Genomic DNA, 26,940 nt, shown 5'->3' with positions numbered 1-26,940 from the left:
AGATCGCAATCGGTGATTCCAGTACTCCCAATACAAGGCTCCTCCACTCCGAACTTGCGATGCGATAATAATTGCGGACCCGACATGTTATTAAAGCCTCCCTTTAATGTTTCGGCTCCGGTAGTGTTGCGCTATTGGAGTTCGGCGTTCCAATGGTTCAACTCTGTTCCGCTCCCACTCAGTGACGCGATAAAGGTTTCGGACCCGATGAGGGTATAGTCTCTATGCAATAAAACTTCAAGTCTGGAACTTTGTTCCGGCTAAGTATTTCACGATTTCTCTGTGTAAAACAGAGTTTTACTCACAGAACTCAACTAAAGCAATTAAAGAACCAGGCTCGCTGATAGGAATGAAAAACACAATCTAAAGGCTTCAACCAAAATATTAATTGGAAATAAGGTTAATTCATTGATATTCAGAGTCAGAAGAAAGCCTTAAAACTGATACACGCATACAATTATGAGTCAACAGAGAACCATCAAATCAGGTGCACAGAGAGAGGTTTTTTTCAGATGATAATGCTTCTGGGCACAGTAACTCAGAGTGTCCCGTTATTTCATTTTATAAATAATAGATAAGCCCTCTTGGTCTTTATCCATACAAAAGCATGCCTTTTACATAGAGCGATTTAAAGCAATTATGCATAAAGCTTGTTACAACTTATCCATAAGTGATTATTACAACATGGTTTTATTCTTAATTCTATCCTTATCTAAAACTAGAAAAGCATGGAAATTGCTGGCTAAAGGACCCCACTTCTTTGCCTGTAGATTTTTTTTGGATTTTTGGAATAAGTTTGAAGATTTTCCCTCCAAGTCTCATGCTCCTGCATCACATCTGTTTTCCTTGCACTTGTTCGGTTATGTGGACTGAATGATCTTTAAAGGCGGTCACCTTTCATTTTAATAACATTGTTTGGTTAAATTGAATTGTTTTTTTTTACTCTTAAGAAATAGGTTTTGTTGACTATTTTAGTCCTTATATTTTATTTAAGAACTTTATTCAATGTTTGTATTATGCCTTTTTAATTATATTATTTTGTTCTTTTTCTTGATATAGTTTTATGTTATATTTTTTGTTAAATAAACTGCATAATTCTTCTAGTTAATATAAAAATGCTATTTATTTTAATTTCACTTTTATCTTATACAATCCTTTGTGTATATATATATATATATATATTGAATAGTACTATAATTGGTTTCATATTATAGGGGTGGTATAGTTAGTGCCCCACTCTACATATTCATTATGTTCTAGTGAGTTAGGTATTTACTTAATACTTCAATAATTAATTCATTACTCTATACTTAGACATTTTCCAATATTAGCTAATATGTATACTAGTGCGATATATGCTATGCATGCATATGTAGCTATCATATGCATGCCTCGTATACATGCTAATATTGCTATGCTACTCGTGAATCGAGATGGGTTGTTACATTTTGGGTGTGCGGAAGCCCCCTAATATTTCTTTAACATTAGCAATTACATTAGTGATTAAAGGAATTTATTTTATAAGACAAAAGTGACTTAATCTAATGAAATGCAAATGTTTTTGCATTAGTGAATTAGGGTTTAACAAATTTATACTCAGAATATACCAGTGTATATGTAATTTTAAAACCAAAATTTATCAATTTACTATTGAATACCTACCTGGGATTGTGTCTAAAGATGTTTCTGATCCGTTGTGGCTCCCGCTCCCTCTCCCATTACCAAAAGACCAAAACCTCTTTGCCAAACTGGGCACAATCTCGGTACCCAACTCTAGAATACTTGAAATTGAAGCACTCTGGTCCCCATGTCCAAAAGCTTCAAGAATAATCAAGACTCTGTCCTCACTTTCTGTCTATAACTCTCTGTTGATAATTCCTCCTCTGTTTTTCCCAAAAAAATATTCCCCCTTTTTGTACTCCCTTACTTCTCCTTATATCTCCAAAACCCCACCGTCTTTCCCTCCTTCCACAATCTCAGCATTCGCCATCCATCTGTTTTCCTTGCACCTGTCTGGTTACGTGGACTGAATGATCTTTAGAGGCGGTCACCTTTCATTTTAATAATATTGTTTGGTTAAATTGAATTGATTTTTTTTACTTTTAAGAAATAGGTTTTGTCGACTATTTTAGTCCTTATATTTTATTTAAAAACTTTAATGTTTGTCATATGCCTTTTTAATTATATTATTTTGTTCCTTTTCTTGACATAGTTTTATGTTATATTTTTTTGTTAAATAAAATGCATAATTCCTCAGACAGAAAACCAAAGGACACCGCTCACAAACAGTTCACAGATCAATACACCAGTGTTCTTGACGCGTTTAAAATCCTCAAAGAGGGAAACAATCCACGCCCTGAGCCAACATGGCCACTTCAAACAATTTATTAATAAAAGAATGAAAATTTGCATAAGCTTCTCTCATGAACAACTACCCTACAAATGACCCTCCATGCTCTTTAAATAGAGATCATGGACCAATCGGGTGTTAAGCCACGGATCAAGTGTCGGTAATACTGAGGAGAGAATGAACTATCAGATCACTACATATTGTGACCATCGGATTGTAAGTTACGAAAGTACATAGTAAAGAAACACACTTTACCTTACTCTACACTAGACCAAATTATACTTAACTATTTCCTATGTGTCGGAATATCCTAACATCCCCCCTTAAGAACAACTTGGGATAGGATTGAAGGATGTACAAATATGACACAATAGGAGGAAGGAGGCATTAGAGCCTATCCCCCCTTAGTGACAACTTCCTGAACCCCAACCATAAATCGAAGTTTAGTAAACTTCGCCTCTGTGAGAGCCTTTGTAAAGATGTCTGCAACTTGATCATCTGTTGAACTAAGTCACCTGACACGGGGATTCGGGACACGTAGGATTCGAGATTCGTGGTGTCGGATTCGGACACGCTGACCCCCTGGAACAGGACACGTTATATATTATTTTATTAAATATATATATATATATATATATATATATATATATATTAAAAATTAGATATTATCATATTTCTTACACAAATTTTAATTAATGATACAAATTTATTGATTTCAAAAATAGGTCTTCATCTATAGCTATTAGCATGCATAGTACATACAAAATTCAAATACATGTCAATCTATTATCTATTTCTTATGCTTGGCCCTCTTGCCACCACGAGAAATGTCTAATTTTTTAGTCTTGTTGGAAAATCAGGATCTTTGTCATTAATATCGCCCTCTAAGCATTAATATCCAGAGGTATCTTTGTCATTACCTCTGTATCTGTATAGGGATCTTTGTCATTAATATCACCCTTTAAGCATTAACATAAGATAGAACAAGCATAACATGTCAAGTCAAGATTTTTTTTGAGTGATGCGTATATTTTTAGGAGGGTCATGATACAGGAGTTCGACAACTAATGTCACTAACATCAAGGTACATAGAGGGATTGGTGCTCTTGATTAAATATGAGTTCCATACCCTAATACATGACAAAATTCAATGGAAAGATTGCAATCCCCCAATCATAAAATCCTGAAAAACTGATAAGTCTGCTGGATTTTGAATGAAATCTAAAATTCTACTTTCTCCATATGAAATCCAATGAGGCTGGAACCACTCTCAAACATCCTGAGTCATTTCATGGTAATGTTAAAAATTTAAGTAAAAGGATGAAAATGAAGATTAAGGAGAATGTCACTTTTACTTTAAGAATTTAACATTACCATGAACAGGACATGTTCCCCAAAATCGCGACACGCTTTTGAAAATCGTGACACGACCTCGGATTCGACGTGTCGGAAAAGGACACGACGTGTCATATGATTTGGACACGAATCCGGACCGAATCGTGTCGGATTCGCTGGATTCGGGATTTGTAGGGGGTTTAGGACGAATCCGGTGACTTAGCTGTTGAACAATATTGCACTTCAAGTACATGGTAATGAATGAGATTTCTGATGAAGTGCATATGCAGTTCAATGTGTTTGCTGCGCTGATGTTGGACTGGATATTTGCATAGTTGAATGGCACTTTGATTATCACACCAAAGTGTAGTCGGATGCTGCTGCTGAAAGCCAAACTCTGACAGGATCTGACGAAGCCACAGGGCTTCCTTACGAGCTTCTACAGCACCACGATACTCTGCTTCTGTTGAAGAAAGAGAAATGGCACATTGTTTCTTGCAAGCCCATGTAATAGGTCCTGAACCAAGAGTGAACACATAACCTGCAGTAGACCTCTGATCATTAGGGTCACCAGCGCAATCGGAATCAGTGAAACCAACCAATAGAGGAGATGCTTCTGAACTGTAATGAATCCCAAACTGAACTGTACCTCGAACATAACGAAGTATTCTTTTAGCTGCTTTCCAATGACTTTCATGTGGGTTTTGCATAAACCGAGCAATAAGGCCAACAACAAAGGAAAGGTCAGGACGAGTATGGGTCAAATACAAAAGTTTTCCTACAAGTTGACGGTATAAGGTAGCATCAACTTCAGGGGAAGTACAAGTGACTAAAAGTTTGGCTCCAGACTGAAAGGGAGAAGGGGCTGGCTTACAGTCTTCCATGTGAAAATGGCGTAGAAGATCACAGGCATACTTGGACTGGGAAAGGGAAATACCTTCCTTGGATTGCAAGACTTGAAGACCAAGAAAATAATGCAAGTGTCCTAAGTCTGTCGTTTCAAACTTCTTTTTAAGGCTGGACTTCACATGGTTTATAAAGTTGGGATCACTACCAGTAAGGATAATATCATCAACATAAAGAACAAAAATGATAAGAGACTTGCCCACTTTCTTGGTGTAGACAGTATTGTCAGAATGACACCTAGAAAAGCCAGTTTCTAAAAGAAAGCTATCCATTTTGGCATACCAAGCCCGAGGGGCTTGCTTGAGACCATAAAGGGATTTCTTAAGCCGACATACAAGGCTGGAGTCTGTTTGTATAAAGCCAATAGGTTGTTCCATATAGATTTCTTCATGCAAGTCCCCATGCAAGAAGGCAGATTTAACATCCATCTGATGGACTTCCCATTTGAAAGAGGTAGCAATGGAAAGAACAAGGCGGATAGAGCTCATTCTGGCAACAGGGGAGAAGGTTTCAGTATAGTCAATGCCTTCTACTTGTGAAAAACCCTTAGCAACAAGATGAGCTTTATGTTTATCAACTTTTCCATCTGGTCTATACTTGGTTCTGTAAACCCATTTGCATCTAACAAGTTTTCGTCCCTTTGGTAGAGGAACAAGATCCCATGTATTATTTGCCAATAATGAACGATATTCTTCATTCATAGTTGTGTCCCAATCTGGATGGCCTGAAGCTTCTGCAAAGGTGTCAGGATCATAATTTGCTGAAGCTTGAGCCAGTAAAGAAGAGGCTCTATCAAACTGAGAATGTGTACATCGCTGCTCTGTAAGATCACCGGCAAGAGCACCTGCTGCATCTCGAGTAGCACAGACCCACTTTGGAAGCTGAGGCGCTGAAGGAGGATTCTGAGAAGGTGGGGGAGGATCTTGAGGAGGACCCATTGTTAAACTTATACAACCTTGTAGAATCATCAGCGATGCCAGTAGCTAAAATCTGTCTAGGATCTCTTAGGTCCTTAATTACAACATCGTGAGGTGAAAATTCAACGATTTTACCTTCACTCGAATGAGTTACCTGATATACAGATAGAAGGTTGTTGGATAAGGTTGGAACACATAATACATCATTAAATTGACCATTGTCTATATGCACAGTTCCAGTCCCTACAACACTAAGAGATCTATCATCACCAACATATATATTTTTGGTGTAACAATCATTTAAAGAAGAAAGCATGGCTTTGTTTTTGGCCATGTGATAAGAAGCTCTAGAATCAATGAGCCACTCATGAGAATGAGAAGAAGAAGATACATTTAGTGCATATCCAGACCAAGATGCTTGACAACCACATGCAAAAAGTGCTATTCCTGAAGATGAAGTTGAAGTTGAAGAGTGCTCCAAATGGATGTTATGCTTCTTCATTGCTGCTTCTAAGGTTTCCATCTTCTTAAAGCATTTGAATTCTAAGTGGCTATCTCGATTACAAAAGTGGCAATGTCTATCTGTCTTCTTCCCTTTGTTTTTATTTGCCTTATCATTTTGTTGTAATGATTTTTCATTTTGAGACTGAAATTGCTTAGGACCCTTGTTTGGTTTAGGACCATTCTTTTTAGGATACAACTTCTTAGGATTCTTTGAATTTGGTTGCTGCTGGGCGGCTAATGCTTTCTTAGAAGAGTTTCCAAGATTAAGAAGACCAAGATGTAAGAGTTTTTCTTGTTCTCTTATTAAAGAATCACAAAAGGCATCAAAGGAAGGGGACTTGTACTCTTGTCCTTGAGAAATGAAGGCTTCTCTTATAGAATGGAAGGTGGAAACAAACACAGAGTAGGCTGGTCCCAACTTAGTAAGAATGGAATAGATAAGGTTACCATCTTCTTTCTTAACCTTAACACCTTCCAAGAGAAGTCTAAGGGTCTTGAATTTGGACAAAAAATATTCAATGGAAGAAAAATTATTGGGGTCCAACGTAAGCAACTCATTTTCAAGTTGATGGGCTCTAATTTCATTTTTAATTCTAAAAATTTTAGTGAGTTGTTTCATTGCTTCATTAGGGTATCAAGTTCTGCGATATGGAAGCTAAGGTCTGGAGAAATAGACATCCCTATCAACCCACGTGCTTGATCTTGCCTATTTTCTCATTTGGCTGCCTTATCTTCATCTTTAGGTTTGGTTTCTTGGCCTGATGCTATTCTGTAAAAACTTTTACTTCTAAGTAAATCCACAATGTAGGACCACCATTGGAAGTAGTTGGTGCTGTCAAGAATAACTTGGGATGGATTTTCCATTTTAACAAAAATTGAAGCTGTAGACGCTGAAAATAAGTGTTCCAATGGAAAGATCTCGAAAAAATATGTTGATAAAAAAAAAACGGCTTTGAAAACGGCTTCCGGATGAAGAAGTTATGGGTTTTTGAATAAAAGTTGTTGAAGATGCCGATGAGGTACGTGAATGTGCGGAAATGAATGATAATGTTATATTTAAAAAAAATCCCCCCCCCATCTTTCCAAGCTTAATCTAATTAGCTCACTTTAAAAAAAATATGTGGCTCACTTTTATAAATAAGTGATGGTCACTTTTACAATGGTACTTTATGAGTTATCCACTAAATTGTAGTTTAAAAAAAAGATAAAGAGACTTTAGGATTATAAGTGACTCACTTTTTATAATGGGTGAGAACACTTTTACATAAAGTAACTTTAAAACATAAGTTACATGTGCTTTTTGAAAAAGTAACTCAACAAAAAGAAAGACTTGAACTCAAGACCTCTATTCTCCTAAAGTAACTTTGGACCAAGTGAGCTGGTTTAAAAGGTTAGTACGAAGGGTTTTTTTTTTTAAGTCACTGATGGCGGAAGTTTTGGGGTGCGTGCTTACTTGAAAAAGCTCCTCTTTGCCTACAAAACAAAAACCACAAAACTCGACACGGACATACAAAAAAAAACAAACCTTACGGCTTGAAGTTAGCTTTAACCGGAAACTAAATATTTTCCTCAATGTTTCTGATTTTCCGAGATCACACTAAGGCGCGACAGAAAAGAGCATACGCATAAGAAAAACCCAAATAGATCACAGATCAATACACCAGTATTCTTGACGTGGTTAAAACCCTCAAAGAGGGAAACAGTCCACGGCCTGAGCCAACCCGGCCACTTTAGGCAATTTATTAATAAAATAATGAAAATTTACATAAGCTTCTCTCATGAACGGTTACCTTAAAAATTACTCTCTATGCTCTTTAAATAGAGATCATGGACCAATCGGGTGTTAAGCCACGGATCAAGTGTCGGTAATACCGAGGAGAGAATGAATCGTCGGATCATTACATATCGTGACCGTCGGATTGTAAGTTACAAAAGTACATAGTAAAGAAACACACTTTACCTAACTCTACACTAGTCCAAGTTATACTTAACTATTTCCTATGTGTCGGAATATCCTAACAATTCTTTTAGTTAATATAAAAATGCTATTTATTTTAATTTCACTTTTATCTTATACAGTGCTTTGTGTGTGTGTATATATATATATATTTTGAATAGTACTTTAATTGGTTTCATATTATAGGGGTGGTATAGTTAGTGCCCCACTCTACATATTCATTATGTTCTAGTGAGTTAGGTATTTACTTAGTACTTCAATAATTAATTCATTACTTTATACTTAGACATTTTCCAATATTAGCTAATATATATACTAGTGCGATATATGCTATGCATGCATATGTAGCTATCATGTGCATGCCTCGTATACATGCTAATATTACTATGCTACTCGTGAATCAAGATGGGTTGTTACATTTTGGGCGTGCGGAAGTCCCCTAATATGCCCTTAACATTAGCAATTACATTAGTGATTAAAGGAATTTATTTTATAAGACAAAAGTGACTTAATCTAATGAAATGCAAATGTTTTTGCATTAGTGAATTAGATAAATTTCAACTGTTGATCTCAAGTGATGTTGAGATTTCATCTCAATCGTCAACTACTTTGGAGATTAGGGTTGTGGATTTGATCATAACTCAACTGTATTAAAGAAGGGCTAGGCTAAGGGAGAAGACACACAAGACATCTTGAGCAGAAGACACAGTGAGAGTGAGATCTTGATTCTCAGTGGTTGGGTTGAGAAGGACTAACATTCAAGTCTAAGTTGCACGAAACGGGGAAACGGGTACTAGTTTCCGAAACGGGAAGCGATACGAAACGCGACCTCCCCAAATTTTGGAAACGGGGAAACACGAATATATATATATATATATATATATATATATATATATATATATAAAATATTTAAATATATATATGTGTGTGTGTGTGTGTGTGCAATCATAAAGCATAAATGATACATTATAATTTATTACACTTAAACATTAAGATTTAATTTACGTCACATTTACTCATGAATGATCACTTAATGAAAATAAAAATATCGGAATATCCAAAAGCAACCTTTATTAGATATCCAAATCTCAAAATCAGCCTTTATTTATATTAATATATGAGGCTGCAAGTACAATAAAGACTATAAGGCTGCAAGAGAGAGATCCAAATCAGGATTTTCTGCATCCACATCCCATTCTTTAGAAGGACCACTGTTGTATTGGGAGTCTCCTCCTACATAGTCGAACGACCTTAGTGCTCTTGATTAAATACACGTTTCATACCCTAGTACCCTACATGATCTTGATTATTGGGAGTTTCCCCTGCATAGAGGGCTTGGTTTTCTTGATTAAATACAAGTTCCATACCCTAGTACATGATAAAATCCAATAGAAACATTGCAATCCCCCCAATCCTGAAATCCTGAAAAACAAATAAGTCTGCTGGATTTTGAGTGAGATCTAAAATTCTACTTTCTCCATATGAAATCCAATGAGGGCGAAACCACTCTCAAACATCCTGAGTCATTTCATGGTAATGTTAAAAATTTAAGTAAAAGGATGAAAATTCTCCTTTATTTTTCATTTTCATCCTTCTACTTTAAGAATTTAACATTACCATGAACTGCATATCAACACTAGGGCAAAAATTCACTTTTATAACTTTAGACACCCATCTAGAAAATTAAAAAACAAATTTGAAAAAAAAAATAAATTAAAAAAAACACAATTCAATTGGGAAACGCGGGCTGTACAGTCGGGAAACGCGTTTCTGGCCGTATTGCCACGTTTCCGTTTCAGGAAACGTGGCAGTACGGCCGGAAACGCGTTTCCTGGCCGTACCAAACGCGTTTCCGCGTTTCGTCCCAGTTTCCAGCCGGAAACGGCCCCCCCCCCACGTTTCTTGCAACATAGATTCAAGTGTGTTGGGTTCAAGTAAGGTGCAAGGAATAGCAAGGGAGATCCAGTTGAGCCAGGAGATAGATTGAAGGACAGATCTATGGCTTGATCCTTTGGATAAGATCCAGGTTCATTGTTGTATATGTAATTTCCTTAGAGGGCCATCTCCCCAGTAAGGGAGCTCGAGTAGGTTCTGAGTTATTAATCAACTGTTTGATTGGGAAGAAAATTTGTGTGCGCTTATGTGATTGAGATTGGTTGTTTAATTTGCTTCCACTGTTTAAGTTTTGTTAGATTTTAAGCTTCTGTGGTAGTTTTTTGCAGTGGCATGATCCGGATTATCCATAGTTTGGTGTTCATTCTGTCGACGTTTCAAACCCCAAAGGGGGTCCATCATCAGGACAAATTAGATAGAATATTTTTGTTAAGATCCCAATTGTTCTTTTATTCAGTAGATCTGTAATCTGCTAGGTAGTAAATTGCCAGGGTGCTAGGTTCAAGAAATTTTAACACTTCAGTGAAAATATGTTTTTGAGAGTCAGGTTAGCTCATTGTCTGCATTTTGTCAATTATGTAGAGAATAGGCAAGTATGCAGCTGTTAGGTGAAGGCTTTCTGTTGATCAAAGATGCCAAGGGGTTAGATACAGCCAGCTATTTGGATTTTATTGCTTTCTAAGTTTCTGATGAAGAGCATGTAAATACCATCATACATACCCTCCCACTTTATTACTTTAGTTTTCTGTAAATATATGAAGTATTTCTTAAAAAAATAATCCAGAGTAATGGTATCAAATGAGCAGTTTACATTACCTGTTTATATTTAACCGAAATTATGAATCTAAACATAGGCCTTCCTTTGTCACCGTCTTGTTCACACTTGCTGTGTGTTTATTAGTGCATGCAGGGCCCTTCTAATTTTTGCACTTGGCCCTCCAATTTCCTTCCATCTGATTACAGCCCTTGAAGTCCCAACTCTTTCCTTTTGTGAAAAACATAAATATGGTTCCCTTCTGCTCGTATTTTGACTTTGTTGGGCTATCTTGGCTATATGCAGTAACATTTTTTTTTCTAAAACATGAACTAGCTTTGAATCTAGTTCAAGTTGGAATCTCTCTGACTGAAGTTTGAACACTCAACAATAAGCTTTAAAACCTGTTAGAAATAACCTTTCAGTTTTTGTCATGCATTGTATCAGCTGGAGGTCTCTTGTGTCTCTTGTGTTAGTTATTTATGACAGTTCTTTTGATTTTATAGTGCTCTCAACTAAATAACTCAACATATCAATACTTGTTCAAGGTTTATATCTTCAGAAAATTGTTGCCATTTCCAGATATTTTTGACCATCAACAACTGGTATTATTAGTTCTTAACACAAACAATGTTGCAGGAATGCCTGGATTCACAGCGTATGTTGGTTTTTATGAGGTGGGATCTCCTAAAGCGGGTGAAAAGGTTTTCGTTTCTGCAGCTTCTGGAGCAGTTGGACAGCTTGTTGGACAGTTCGCAAAGTTGCATGGGTGTTATGTTGTTGGGAGTGCTGGAAGCAAACAAAAGGTGATGCTCTTACTAATTATCAAATTCTGTGTTCATCCATTGTTTGAAATTTAATGGCCACATCATACAGTATGGTACATCGGCAATGGGCATTTTCAAATATCCATAATTAAACCATATACATTGAGTAGTAAACTTTATTACTAGACACTTTCATGCTATATCAACCTGGCACTTGACATTCAGTTAAAGCACATTCAAAATTAAAATTGTGGATAATACATAATCTGAATAAGGAATAGCCTTGCCAATTTGTACTGTCCTTCAGTTGTCCGAAATTGAAGGCTCCCATTAGTTCTTGTGGCATATGGAATCACAAGTTGAACTATCTATAAGAACAAGATTTACATTGTGTCAGAAAGATACCTAGAAAGCCACAGAATGCACATTCGGACCTAATAGTCATGAATGATGTATTTGTACATTTTCCTAACTTATGTGTTGGTGTCATGCAGGTGGAGTTGCTGAAAAATAAACTAGGCTTTGATGATGCATTCAATTACAAGGAGGAACCAGATTTGACAGCTGCCCTTAAGAGGTCAGGCATTCTTAAAGTGATTCTTCTCATAGCTGATTTATACCATACTTATACGTTAATCAAAAGGGATTGTTTACTTTTTAGTTTCTTTGATGGGTGTTGATGTGGTTCAGATAACCACCTTGGTTTCCTGATTTTTTTTCCAAATTTTGTGTTCATTTATTCATATATTTGTAATAAAAATGAGATAAAGTACTGGAAAAAATACATGAGATATCATATGTATATATTTTCTCACCTGCACCAAGGAAGGAAACTTGCTTGGCAAGATGATCAACATTTGGATTTAAAGCATATAGGTGTGCATGCATAGTTTCCAGTGTTCATGGGTGTGCAATTATACCTAGTTTTTTTTGCCATATGTGGCTGCATCACTTGTAATCTATAATATATACACAATCTGTGCATATGGTAGACTCATCATCACATTGTGTATATATGGATATCTCCTTGGTGTTAGTTTGTGTAGCTTGGACAAATGATCTATTCTCCGGGGATGTCTATGAGCCTAGAAACCCAAATGGATTAATTATCTTCAATACCTAGGAAACGTTTCTAAGGAAAATTGTTTTAATTAGATTTAATTAGCTGGTTTAGTTATTTTCCTAAGTCTAATTTAGGAAAAATGGCTAATTAGTTGGGATTAATTGAGACAAATTGATTTCTCTCTAGTGACTTATAGAAAAGTGATTGAATGAAGTCAAGATGATCTTAGCCATTGACTATGATTAGATCATGGTCATTGATTTCTCGACAAGAGATTATAAGAGGAGATCGATGGGGCTTTTCGAGACAAAACAATTTGTAGTGATAGCAATGGTTTAGTGATAAAATGGGGGACACCAGTAGTTGGCTTCAACAGTGATTGAAGGTCGAGTTGCTAGAGAGATATTTCTTCACAAAGATTTCCAGATTCTTAGTGATAGAGGGAGATTGATTTTATCTGCAGAGGCTAAGTCTCCTCAATAGTGCAAATTGATTCAATGAAGCTGTGTTGCCAGAGCAAGTGTGAGTTTGCCAAAGTGATCGAATTGCACGGGACAAGCCGAGTTTGCTAGTGAAGGTCAAATTTCCAGAGGAGGCTAAGTTAATTTCCCAGTCAATGTGATTTGCCAGAGGAGGTTGAGTTATTTGCCATGGTTGCATATGTGGGTCGATTCAGGGTCACAGAGGAGGTTCGAATTGATTAAGAGGGGTTGAGTTGTGCTAATTTTTAGGGCTAGATTGTTCTTTGCTATAGATAATTGCATTTTCAAACTTTTTCAACATTTTCATATAATAGTCACCCCATAAGATCATTTCATCATTAGCAATTATGTAGAGAGAACAATAACATCAACGATGCATCAAAACAATAGGCGTGAATCCCTCAAGATCTGACTACGCCATCATGAACACTGATCTAACTGCTACTTAATACTGTGGGTCCCTGTAGCAAGGGTAATGATCCATATGAGGAGTAAACTGCAACTGTTGTTGCTCCTCTATGGACCCTGCCCAAATCTCTGGAACTTTGGGGTGTAGAGCTCAATGTATCCCCACCTCTCTCCTAGAGGTATCGCTGCATATAGTGCAAATTCATCCTCCAACCTAGAAGATAAATTCTTGATCTCTGTCGACGCTGTTGCCTACTCCTACTTCTCCTTCTTGACCTTCTCTCTCTTTGGACATTGGGTACTGTAGTGACCAAACTCACCACATCTGAAGCACTTGATCTTCGACAGATCCTTTTTTTTCTTTTCTCCTCCCTGTGAGCCTTGTCCCTAACTGGGACCTTTCTTTGCCTTCCCCTTTGATGCAAGGGCTACATTCTCCTCTTCCTTCACACCCTTCGGTCATTTGATATCGCTGCCACTGTTATTGCTCTAAACTAGAGCAAGCCTCATCTCCTCCTACATGAACTCTGCCCATAATCGATCCAATCCCGATAGATTATCTCGTCCAGTGATACCTTGGATGAAGGTATCCCACTCCGGGGTAAAACCATTGAGAGTTGTACACACTAGCTCACTCTCTTGAAGTGCTTCTCCAACTATGACAAGCTCGTCTTGGACATTTTGAATCCTGTTGAGATAAGGAGTTACCCCTTCACCCTTGTGTATCCTGGTGGTCCTCAACTTCTCTTTCAAGAACATCTTTCGGTTATTGGAAGTATTTTGGAAAAGCGTAGCAACTACATCCCGCATTTCTTTGATTGTTTTCTTGGCCGCTAAGTGTGAGACTATATGATCCCAATATCAAGGATCAACAATTTTGCCTTGGCCATCTCCTTATTGCAATTCTCTAGATATTGCGGGTTTGTCAGTACGGCTACAACTCTCTCTGCATATGTCTTCATAACATGCTCATCTAGTAGGAAAGACATTCTGACTTTCCACATACAATAATTTGAGGCTCCATCTAGTCTATCCTGATCTTGAAGTCCCGCGGAGGCCATTTATGCAACACTCAAAACTGGGAAAATAAATAGGAACCTCTTCCTTAATTGCTTGGTCGTCTGCTTAGCTACACGCACTCCCTCTTGGAATGCACAGTTCTTCCTTCTGTTGCTGCCTTTAGCTACTGGAAATCACGGATTTCCCTCATAGAACTGAATCTGAAACCCTCTCGGAAAATCCCTTTGTGAATGCATTTCTCTTCCACCTGGCGCTAATTTTGCTATTGCAAAATTGCTGCAAAAAATAACTGTGCCCAGGTTTGCTTAGCAAATTGACTGTTTTGTTCATCGGAATTGCTTCCTGGCAACACCACTGCTTGCTCAAATTGCTATTGAGCTATTCGATCTCTTCTTGCACACGCAACTGGAAATCAAATCCCTCCCCAGCAATTTGAACTGCCTGGTTGACCCTTTGCGCAAATTTGGAAATTGTGTTGCAGAGCTCCCTTTAAACCTTCACAAATTTCATCCTTGCTTTTGAGCCACTGATCTGTATTCATTACTGCTCTGATACCATGTGAAAAATTCACTCTATTGCAGCTATTAGAAATTATTCTTCTAATTGAATATTATTATCTGCAGTTTATTTGCTATTATGGCAAACAACAAATAAAATCATAACTGCAATTTTCACCAAAAATAAAATGCATTGCGGAAATAAAGTTGGAACTGAGAAAATAGAGCACACACACAAAATAAAAATGACACTTATTTTTGGACAATTATCCTTGGAAAATCCCAATGTGGGAAAACTGGTGCAGTAGATGAGGGTTTTATTATTATTATGCAGCAATGAAATTTCTGAGTACAAATTTGGATGCCTAATTGGAAATCCTCAGCAAATAATTTGGCCAAAATTATGAAGGGAATTTTTCTCTTGTCCACAAGCAATCCCGACACAAATTGCTTCAAAAAACTAGCCCACCAAGAACTCTTGTGCAGTCATGTATGCAGTGCTTGCGCAGACCCTCACACACATAGCTTGAATCCGCCTCTGATCGAGTTGTCCTGCCTGCTGTTGCCTATGGAAGTGATTCTTTGGCCCTCTGGAAAATTATCTTGGCTTTCGACAATTGAATCGACTTCTTGCTCAGCCAAATCTAATTGCCTCATTGAAGTCGCCTGCGTAGTTCTTGTGCAGCCTCTAGTGGAATAACTCTGCCTCTTACTGCTGCCTCTCCGGAATCACTGTCTCTACTCCCTCGCTGTCTTTGCGTCCCTTCTAGCTCAAACTATTTTTCTCTGCTCGATCTCTGTAGTTGCTCTTATAATCTCTTGTTGGTGAACCAATGATCATGATTAGATCCCCATCAACGACTAAGATCATCTCTATCTCGATCCATGTGAATTTCTAGAGAATTTTCACCTTTCTCAATTAATTACTATTAATTAATCACTTTTCCTAGGTTAGACTTAGGAAATATTTAATTATGATAAATTAACTTATTTGAACCATCTCTAGGTGTTTTCTCTTGTAACTTTTTCTGGGTTTTGGAGATCATGTGTTCCTTACCCTCTCTGACCAAAGTCGAGACTACAATAGTTGTCCGATGCTACAAAAACTAACACTCGTTTGGTAAGGCATTGATTGCCACTATAATTAATTATGAATCAGAGATTTTCTCACCAACTTCTAGGAGTTGATCTTTGATTTTTGATAGCTTCATGAAAAAGGAAGCTATAGTGTCTCCTTTTGTCATTTTTGATTGATATAGTTGAGTCCTCAAGGCTATCATGTAACCTGTTGTACTGACGGAGTATAATTTCACCAAGGTATCATACACTTCTTTAGGCATAGATAGTTCTGATACAAAAGTGACAAGGCGGTATTTGATAGACTCAAAGAATTCTTTGAGCCTTAACTTCTCCTTTTTCATAGTTTTCAACTTCTTGGGCATTATTCTCATTTGGAGTAGGTACCTTTCCTAGAATGAACTTCATGACATCATTCTCTCCAAGGGCTTTATCAATTCTCTTTTTCCATGCCTTGAAGTTGGATGCTCCTTCTAACTCATTGCTTTCTTTGCACATATATGCCATTGGATTAGACAAAATGAATTGGAGGTGAGCTGCTGCTAAAAGAGATCTTCAAATATCGCTGCAAAAATTATCTTCTTGAGCTGCTATAATGATGATCTTTCTTTCTTCTGTCTAGTAAAGGTGTCTCCTGTTCACCATAGGTGTGATTCCATGTTAGAAAATCAATGGCAATTAGATTTTCTTACTTGGTAATTACTTGTGATTAATTAATCTTCTTTCTTTTGTTTATTAATGTTCCTTCTTCATCAAGCAATTACACACACTGTTCATCCAAGATACAAAAAGAAGTAAGAGACGCAGAAATTTAGGCTTTCAAGCCAGGGCAAAACCCCTTAACAAGGGAAAACCCAAGACTATTCTTCTTATTGAATCAACTCAAGATGAGATATCTAACCGAAGATCAAAGACTCACTTAAGTTCCTCGTCAACCCTCTTCTCTAGTAAAAAAACAAAATAGTTAACTTCTGCTTAAAGATAATCATCCTTCTTGTCACAAACTTTTCCTCGGCCTTGTCACAAAACTATAACTCTTCTTGTAGATCCTCGAACCTATTAAGATTTCAAAGTTTCGGTCTTGTTGTAGACTGTAATCACCTTCAAGTTTTGATCCTTGATTGCACACTTCAAATAGTAGACTTTGCCTACTTTAGATCACAGGTAGACTCTTTATTTCGGCTTCTTCAGATAGATTCAGAACTTTGTATTATAGGAATAGATCACAAGAAAGTTTGGTTTCCTTTTTATTGTAGACTCCTTCTATACTTCGATTCATTTTTAATTGTAGAAATCAAATTCTTATGTGTTTGTTGCTTGCTTTTAAAAGAGCTCGACTTGGAGACTATATATAATTGTTCGATGGGTTCCCATAAGCCATATAGGCCAACATGACTGAGAGAGAGAGACAACTTCACCTTTTGACTCTTTTGAACCAAAAATACAATTCTTTTTCCTTTTCCTATAAAATGTAAAAAATGACATGACTTAATAACAAATAACTTTGATTCTTTTGACTCCCAAGAGCATGAAGAACATGCTAGGTCAATTAATAAAAATAAATTATAATTTTCTTTTGTTATGAAGATCGACACTCGTTACATTTTCCAACAGAAAGCTCCTAATCTAGGCTAAGGATGGACAAAAGACCCTCTTCACCATTAATTAATCTAAATTACAAAAATTAAGGGTTATTCATGTCACTTGTACAAATTCTATGGGGCACAAACCCACAAAAGTGACCCATTTCCAATAAATGAGGGGCAAAGGGGGTTTTTAGTGTAGCATATAGTCTCCAAAGGCCCTTCAATGCACAAACCATCCAATTATTCTTAAAACCTACCATCTACCCCTCTAAAGTATTCACACAAGCCCCTAAGGTTGCGTGACTTCACTTTTAGTGATGACTTCAACAAGCACCCTAGAAATTTGGTTGGATGAATCTTACTTGTGATTGGCAAGGAAATAACGATGTAACGATGGACATATGTTGTTAATTCTACATGTTAATGACAAAGTAGATGGAGAAACCTACAATGAAATGTAACTTTTACAAATGATTATGAAGATTTCCCATGTTGATTTAAAGTAGGGAATATGATAAGCATGTTTTATTTGAAAATCTATTTGACTAGTTTCATTTATGAAGTATTACATTGAGATGATGAAGATGGAAACTATATTTCTTAATTCAATTGTTTTTCACAATTGGTTGAAGAGGAAAGGCCTTGTTGTTCGTAAGTTTAATAGAGGACACTCTCCAAATGCAAAAAAAATGATTTCTCCTTGTACATTGAGATAGTTGAGATTGTTGTTGAGGGAGACCATACGAGGGACAATATTAAGGATGAACTAAATTTACACACTCAGGAGGATAATGGTAAGGGAGAAAATGAAAAGAATGAAAATGATGTTGAAGATTAGGAAATCCCCTTTCCTATAGAGCAGGTGAACAAAGTTGTCTATAATTACAAAGTGTATGTCCTTCAGTCAATAGGTGTCATGTGAATAATGATGGAATGATGGGAAAAGTGGTCCCAGGGCCAAATTCCATGGTCAAAGGGGTAGCAATGATGAGGAAATCCACATTTTGGGCATACAGATGTGAGGAGGGAGCAATTGTGCATGCATGAGTTACCCTGGCTTTTGTTTTCCACCCGTCTTGTTGCCTTTTTCTTTTTTTTCTTTCTTTGTATTACTACCCGAAGCTTTAGGAAATGAGAGCATGCTTTGAATGATGTGTAGGAGTGGTTACCCCCTTAGTGGTGGGGTAGTTCATCGCCCACCAGGGGTTGGGACATGCAAGGGTTCCTTTCCATGATGTGATAGGGCAACATTGGCCCCAGGAACCAAGTGATGGCCATAATTATAAGGGATAGAGCTTATGCTTGGCTTTTGCCCACGTGCTAATGTTAATGTTCCAACCGTCTTTTGCATTTTATAATTTTGTTTCTTGCTTGTGGCCATAATATGATCTCTCCTTTTCTTTTAGCTGCATCAACCTCCTGGGGCAAAATTTCAAGACCCATCCTATATATGCAAAAAAGTGGAGGAGGTGTGCTAAATCCTAGTGGACCCATGGTTAAGCGGACTCGAAGATGGGAGCGGGAGTTGTCATCTTTCTTTTTCTGGTTTCCCTTACGACATGGTCAGGATGGACTTCCTTGGTTGGAGGCAACTCGATCGCAGTTGTTGGTTTACTCTCTCAGCGGACCCAGGGGCTTTTGGAGGGGTTTTCAAGAGTTTTATGAGGTCCAATGGCATTCTCTTAGTATATCCCATCATCTGCACAACTTGTCTTTCGTTTCATTGCATGCCGATAACTTTCAAAAAATAAAGTTATTAATGGGTTTGATTCAATTAATTATGCTTAAGGTGACATTTTGGGAGGAATATCTGACAGAACACTTTAGTGTAATAGTTCGTTGGAACTAGAATGAGATCTACAAGATGGAATGGTTAGAAGTGAGTTTTAGTGGCCCGAGGAGGCATGGTGACCAATTTACCATTTTCCCACATTAAAAGGATATTTTAATTTAAATACAAAAGAGGGAAATGTGCTCAATGCTTAAAATCACAATAGGAGGTTCTAGAGGGGTCCATCAGACCTATAAAAGAGGAGGAGGAGGCCATTGGAGGACATCTTGGATTTGATCTTTTTTCTTGTATGAGAGGTTTGAAACCCGATTCTCTACTCCATTTGTAGCCCTAGGACGGAAACCCTCAGGTGATTTAGTGAGATTGGGCGAGTACCCATCTCCGCTTGGTGAATTCATCCATAATTCATAGGAGAGCTTAACAAGGCATTTTCGTTCAGTTTTGGAGGCCCATCACAGCATTGGAGCAAATTCTTGAGGCCAGTTTTGCATCTCAGCTATTTTGTTGTATCAGCATGTAACCCCAGTTTTCTATTATAATAAAGTTGAGATTATTTCTGCTCATTGTATTATTGAATTCCATGCACTCTATTTGTTATATTTTACATGGAAATCTTCTGTTAAATGAATGGTAATTTTAATGGAGAAATTTTGTTTGGGTTAAATTTTTACAAAATTAGTCAATGGGATATTACATTGGTATGAAAGCTGGTTTTCCTGCGTGCCTGAGGGTTTGTTGCAGAACTAAGGTTCGAAGGGAAATACATTTGTCGGAGTCTTAATTGTTTACAATGTCGAGATTTGTTTTATTTGCTAAGGAGGCCGAAAGTAGCTGTATTGGAGATCGAGAGCCCTTTTGTCACAGGCTAAGGGTTAATTTCATTAATGGGCTGAGGCATCAGTCGAGAGCATTAATTTTGTAGGCCGAGAGAAGATTGCACTCACCACAGAAGAAAATCACTGAACTGGAAGTCGTGCCTTTGCTTACCTTCGAATGTAGAACACATTAATCATTGAGAGTCCATGCTAATTAAGCAGGTGACAAACTTCGATGGGACGTTGTATTGCCATACGCCGGGAATATAACTGTGTTGCGCCATTGTTGAAGTCTACCCGAGCAAGCTAGATTGGTAGTGATGTGGCACTGCACGAATACACAAGAGGAGAGACCCTTAGCATGCTAACAAACTGCTGGGCAAGAAATTGAACCATAGAAGCCGAGATTGCTATCGAAGTCTAAGTCGAAGTCAAGATACGACATCGAATTGACTGCAGTGATTCTGCAAGCCGCCATTTCGAATAGCCAAACCGACTGATCATGGGACTAGAAAATGAGCCGCCACTAAAGTACACGATTAAGGATATTAAGAGTCATCACGTTGACCTTAGAATATATCCACTGGTCGAATAATTATAAATCGATGTCGTCTCTGCGGGCCAAACAAGCGAACTCCGTTCTGCCACTGGGAAAGCTATCATATTTAATCAAGTGTCCTGTTGAGTCTAGGAATTTGCAAGCCTGTTGGCATCAGTTCGTGGGAGAAGGCTGAGTCTACAGGTTAGTTGAGTCCTCGATGGCATGTTCTAAAGACAGAAAGGGCCAAATACAATCAAAGCAAATGGCATACCTGTGGCGAGGATTTGCTACCACGGAAGACTCAGGGACAATTTTTGTTGTCTCAAAAGGCCACGTCGCCATTAAATAGTCCAGAAGCAGGGTTGTTGAGGAAGTGGGACTGTTGTACAAGCTATTAAAACCATTCCTGGAGACCGGGATCCGATTTGCTAGGGGAGTCAATATTGCAATACGCAAAGTATGGTTAAACATTAATTGTATGATGCCATACACCTGTGCATTATCATGCACCTGCATACATGGGCAAATATCATTGTGAATTATGTGAGTAAGTTGGGCGTTAGAAGGTTGAGAGACTCCTGTAGTGTATGGCTCACTAAGACATAGTGAAAAGTGTGAAGACTATGTGGTGTGATTGCTCGCTGAACAACTGTAACATGGGGAAGATGTTGTGCGATTTACGTGTACCCGTAACAAACAAGGTTCAAGCTACTTGTTGAAAATTACAATTACGTTTTGCACCATTTGATGTCGTTGATAAGAGTCATCAGATAATTAATGTCAGTGCGTTGATTCCTAGATGCGAATGGAACAAAATTATACAACTTGTAAGAGAGAGGTTCAAAACTCTTGCTATTTTTGAGTCTCCATTGACAACAGAATAAATTTGTGAACATCACCTTGTGATTGGCTGGAAGCACTCATTAGTTCTTGGCATATCAAGTGTTGTGACATTCCTTCATCAAGGGTCAAGTGAATTTCTGTTAGGGAGGACGAATTGGGTCTTCCTCAAGAACATTCGCTCAGCCAAACCGACTTGAGTTATTCCAATACATGAGCACACAAGGGCAACACTTGGTCATAATTATAAATAGGGTTTAGAGAGTTTCCTATTCCTATAACAGACAAAGAGGGGGATATTACACTAATTGCCGAAGTTGTAGCTGGAGATCGCTTTGCTGGAGTTGACTGTTAGTTGGAGCTCTCTGGGGCAACGTATACCAGGTGTCATTCTTTCTATTTAGTCAAGAAACTTGTCTAGAGGCTGTTTGTAGTGCATCATTATTGTTGCAGGAGTTGATACTGGCAAGTTTATATTGTTGTTACACATTGTCTTGTGCCGCTGGTACTTTTATAGTTGTTATGTGGGTTGAGTCATAGCTTTGAGTCAAAGCATTGTTACAAGTTGGTCAACTACTGGTAGTAGGGTTTGAGTATCTTGTGTGTATGCTAGGGTATGATGAGCATATTGTTGAGTTGAATGTGAGATGTTTCTGAATGAGTCAGTCATATCATTGTCAGTCAAAGTCAAGTATAAAACAACTTGATGAGATTGCCATCATTGAATAAAAACATGGATCGAACCTTTATAAACTCCCTTAATAAACGTGCAATAGTAATCAACAAAACCTTTTCCAAGGAGATACTTTGTATGCTACAACAAGACCAACCATAAGAACATGAATTGGAGCCCAAAATTTATGCACTTGGAACATAATTGAGATGCATGGGGGTTACAACCAAAGCCCTTTTCAAACTAGAAGAACTTGCTTCACTCCTCTCCAAGGTGCATCAGTCAGATGATAAAAACTTAATTTGGGCTCTCAAACCAGACATGCTTGCTTTAGTACAACACAAATTTTTGGAGCATCCTTGTGTAGGGGTCAAACTTCTGGTTGCCTCTTGTCTCAGTAGTATCATGATGTTAACCGCACCTATACCTTCTTATAATGATATCATTATGAGGAGAGTCTTCAGACCGATAGTGGGGACCTTTCAGGATTTGGATAACAGTGAGGGCCCTACCTTTGGGAAGAGGTTAGAGACTCTAGAAGTCATGGCCTTGGTTAGATCTTTTGACCTCATGTTTGAGCTGGAGTGTGACGATTTGATCTTGCAGATGTTCTAATGCTTTGTCAGCATTAGGAAGCATCATCCCGACATAATCATAACACACATGCAGTCCATTTTGTCATCATGTATGGGAGACCATGATGCCATTTGCATGAGGTTATAGTGTAGATTGTTGGCCATTTGGAGGGAGGACCAATTGGTTCCACCTGCTGCTTATGAACTAGCCAAAAGGTTGGTTGAGAAGAACATCGGGTTGTTCAGGAGTAGTTGACCTAGGGGGAGTTGTGGTGGATTTGTGGTGACCAACTGTGCAACAAGAATGAGTCGAGGAGGAAGTCTCTTTGCTTCATCTGCAAGGAACCTTGGGGACTTGACCACTCGTGCATGAGTGACATTGAGGAGATGACAGAGGTAGATTAGGAGGAGATTCCTTTTGACTTTCAGGATGAGGATTCTTCTTTTATAGTTAAGCCCATGGGTTCATACGAGGACACCTCTGAGGAGCATGAGCAATGATGGGGAGTTGACAACAACCCAGAGATGTAGCCATGTTTGTTAGAGCAGATCAATGAGCAACAACTTGTTCCCATTCAGCATGAGCAACACAGTGCGCATGATGGGCCATCTTTGGAGAGTCAGCTAGTGACTCATGTTGAGCCCACGATGGAGGGTGATGTGCAGACATTCTTAGGGACGACCATTGATGAGGAGTGGACAGATGTACAGACAACCAACAGGGTGGTAGTATATGCAGACACTTGTCGTCAGGTGCTAGAGCATAACACAATATTTTTGCAGGAGGCTAGTAGACAAGAGGAGTGTGGAGTTTCTGATTAGAGGAGGGAGGAATTGTTAGAGATAGTGGTGCATCCATCTTTGGGCCTGCCCATTGATGAGGCGCAAATAGGTGCACTGGCAGCCAATAGAGCTGCAATATTTCTAGGTCGCAACACTCTCCAGGAGTACATAGATAGGGCTTGCAACACATCTTGCTCACTTTTTCCTATTATAGAGAAGGGGCAAGTTTCCTTAGACATATCTTGTTGATTGACCATGTAGAGCTTCATGAGTTGAGCAGGGACCAATATCAGCCTGGTAGACTTGTTTTTAACACAGGTGTCCATGCATTGGATTGGCGAGGGATCATGAGTTAGTATTCTATTGATGGTGTGATATTCTTAGCCAGGGGTGTAGTAGAGCAAGGACCCTTAGACATGTCAAATACTACATGCTCTAGTTGGCAGTGGGATACAGGTCGACAATTCTTTGGTGTTCCATCCCAAGATCAGGAGAGTGGGATTGACATTAGGTCAATTCAGGGGTTAGACCGGGGAGAGGTGATGAGTTGGTACTCGGTTGAAGGAGCAACAACTATAGCTGGAGACAGAGCACAACTAGAGCCATGGTATAGGGGTGCTGATGATTGGCCATGGTGGCATTGGGATCCAGGAGAATCTGTTGACTGCAGAATGAGTCAGAGTTTAGTTTGGGATTTGGGCATTAAGGGATCCGTTCTTGGTTGGGTGGCACGAAGGTATGGTATTACCCAGTGGTTTGTATGGGATCTAGGGATTGATTTTCAGTTGCACTGGACTGCCAGATTGGTCGACAGATATGGATTACTTGGGGGCAAGCAATCTTGGGGCAGGAGGATTTGTCATGTTCCTTTTTTGGTTTCCATTACAACATGGTCATGATGGACTTCTAGGGTTGGAGGCAACTAGGTCAGAGGAGCTACTTTACTCTATCAGTGGGCCCAAGGGATTTTGGAGGGCTTTTGAGGAGTTTTTATGAGGTCTGATGGCATTTTCTTGGTTTATCCCATCATCTGCACAACTTGTCTTTCATTTTGTTGCATTCTGACAACTTTCAAAAAATAAAGTTACTAATGGGCCTAACTCAATTAACTACGCTTAAGGTGGCGTTGTGGGAGGAATACCTGACAAAACACCTTATTGTAATAGCTCGTTGGAACCAAAACGAGAAGAACTACACAATGGAATGGTTAGAAGTGAGTTTCAGTCTTCTAAGAAGGCATGGTGGCCAATTTACCATTTTCTCACATTAAAAGGATATTTTAATTGAAATAAAAAAGAGGGAAATGTGCTCAATGATTAAAAAAATAATAGGAGGTTCTAGAGGGGTCTATCAGATCTATAAAAGAGGAGGAGGAGGCCATTAGAGGACATCTTGGATTTGATCTTTCTTCTTGTATGAGAGTTTTGAGAACCCAATTCTCTACTCCATTTGTAGCCCTAGGATGGGAACCCTCGGGTGATTCAGTGAGATTGGGTGAGTACCCAACTCCCCTTGGTGAATTCATCTAGAATTCACAGAAGAGCTTCGTAGTGGCATTTCAGTTCAGTTTTGGAGGGCCATCACAACATTGGAGCAAATTCTTGACGCCAGTGTTCCATCTCAGCTATTTTGTTGTATCAGCATTTAACCCCAATTTTCTATTATAATAAAACTTGAGATTATTTCTGCTCATTGTATTATTGAATTGCATGCACTCTATTTGTTGTATTTTACATGGCAATTTTTTGTTAAATTGAATGGTAATTTTCATGGAGATATTCTGGTTGGGTTAAATTTATGCAAAATTAGTCAAATATCTCGTTTGGGATATTACAGGGGTATAGGGATCATAATATACAGAGGGAAGTATTAGTAATAAGTATGGAATGGGGAAAATGGGACCACACTATCTTGTTGAAAAACATAACTAGGTTTGGTCTTCATAAATGTTTTTGAGTCATTATGTAATGGACTTGCTAAAAATGAAAAATGATTTTTTTCTTATTGTTGCAATGACTTATTAAAGCATGGGCTTCATTCTTGGGTCATCTTTTATTAGTCAAAGTCCCCATTGTGGACTCCTAGGATTTAGATTGTCATTACAGTCACTGTACATTTTATGAGACCCTTCTTGGGATTTTGAATCATGTAAAAAGATTTATTATTGAGTCAAATTCGGTCTTTGACACCTCCACACCAAGTCAGTGTCAAGGAGATCAAGTCGGCCTCAAACAGGGCAATTCAACCTCACCTCAATCCTATATATACAAACAAATCGAATTCATTTGGAGCACTCATTCACTCTCACACAAGTTTGATATCCAGAAGAAAGAGCTAGAAAAGTGCGAAGTAGGAAAGGAGGCTAAAGAAGTGCGAAGTTGGAGAAGAAAGGAGAAAAAGGCAAGATTGAAATTTTGGGCTATCTATCTCTCTCTCATGTGGGTTCCTCTGGGAGATCGAAGTTTTTCTTGTCAAGTCGAAGCTTCTGCTACTGTTGCTGCTGCCATTTGTTGGTTCAAAGTGTTGCTGCTTCAAGGTCCAAGTTCGTGGTCGAAGTCGCTGGACGATGAGGTTGATTGGTGGTTGGAGGAGGTCTGTGTCTAGGTTGAAGAGTCTCATGAAAACTATTGAAGGAAGAGATTTTGACTGGGTTTTCCGCTAGATAGGGTTTTTCCCTGGCAAAGTGCCTACATCTTGTGTCTTGTGTTTTTGTGATCTTCATACACACACAATTTGGTAATTGCTTGATGAACGATAATATAACAAAGAAGTAAAAGAAGCCAACATAATTTAAAAGTAATTATCGAGAAAGAGAAATCTAAACCTAACTCTACTAGCATTAATTTCTCAACATGGTATCAGAGCCAAGTTCAAAGAAGATTGAAGTTCACTTCGTTGCTTGAAGGAAATGATTACTCCCTCTATGATAAGAATGGGATTCAATGGTGTAGGAAGCTGGATCAAGAATATCTTCTACTACTTATTCAACAAGGTCAAAAGTTAAGGGTTCTTAATTGCACTTACAGGTTCACTTAATGATGATAATGCATGGATCATTGAAAATGGAGCATCAAGGCATATGACAGGGGAAGGTAAACAACTTCAAACTCTATCAAAGGTGTTGATGAAGCAAGGGAAATTAGTTGTAGTGATTCTTCTTTACTTGATCACAATTGGTGGAGTCTTTTTACTTTTTCTTGTTAACTTAATCTTCTTCTTCTTCTTATTAATGCTTATGTGTGTACTTCATCAAACTGCTACCAAAAACATAAGAACAAGAACACAAGATGTTGGCTCTCTGCTAGGGCCAAAACCTCTCTTCTCTTGAGAGGAAAACCCTTTAGTAAGTTTCTCTTGTTGGATCTTCTTATTGATCAATGCCAAACCGTAGACCCTTGACTAGAA

General features: G+C 38.2%; 1 protein-coding gene across 1 annotated transcript in view; it reads left to right on the top strand.

The window, feature by feature from the left end:
• LOC149232968 (2-alkenal reductase (NADP(+)-dependent)-like) overlaps positions 1–26,940 on the top strand; it is a 161,931-nt gene that overhangs the window by 74,919 nt on the left and 60,072 nt on the right. Inside the window, exons 4-5 of the mRNA XM_089379616.1 lie at positions 11,256–11,422; positions 11,878–11,960. Coding sequence (XP_089235742.1) covers positions 11,256–11,422; positions 11,878–11,960 — 250 coding nt within the window. The remainder of the gene's footprint in view (positions 1–11,255; positions 11,423–11,877; positions 11,961–26,940) is intronic.

This window comes from Pinus tabuliformis, chromosome J, assembly GCF_031772625.1.
Source record: "Pinus tabuliformis cultivar Carrire ecotype Pingquan chromosome J, CPIR1, whole genome shotgun sequence".
In the NCBI taxonomy this organism is placed as follows: Eukaryota; Viridiplantae; Streptophyta; class Pinopsida; order Pinales; family Pinaceae; genus Pinus; species Pinus tabuliformis.
The sequence above is the reverse complement of the archived record's forward strand: the minus strand, read 5'-3'. Positions and strand labels throughout refer to the sequence as shown.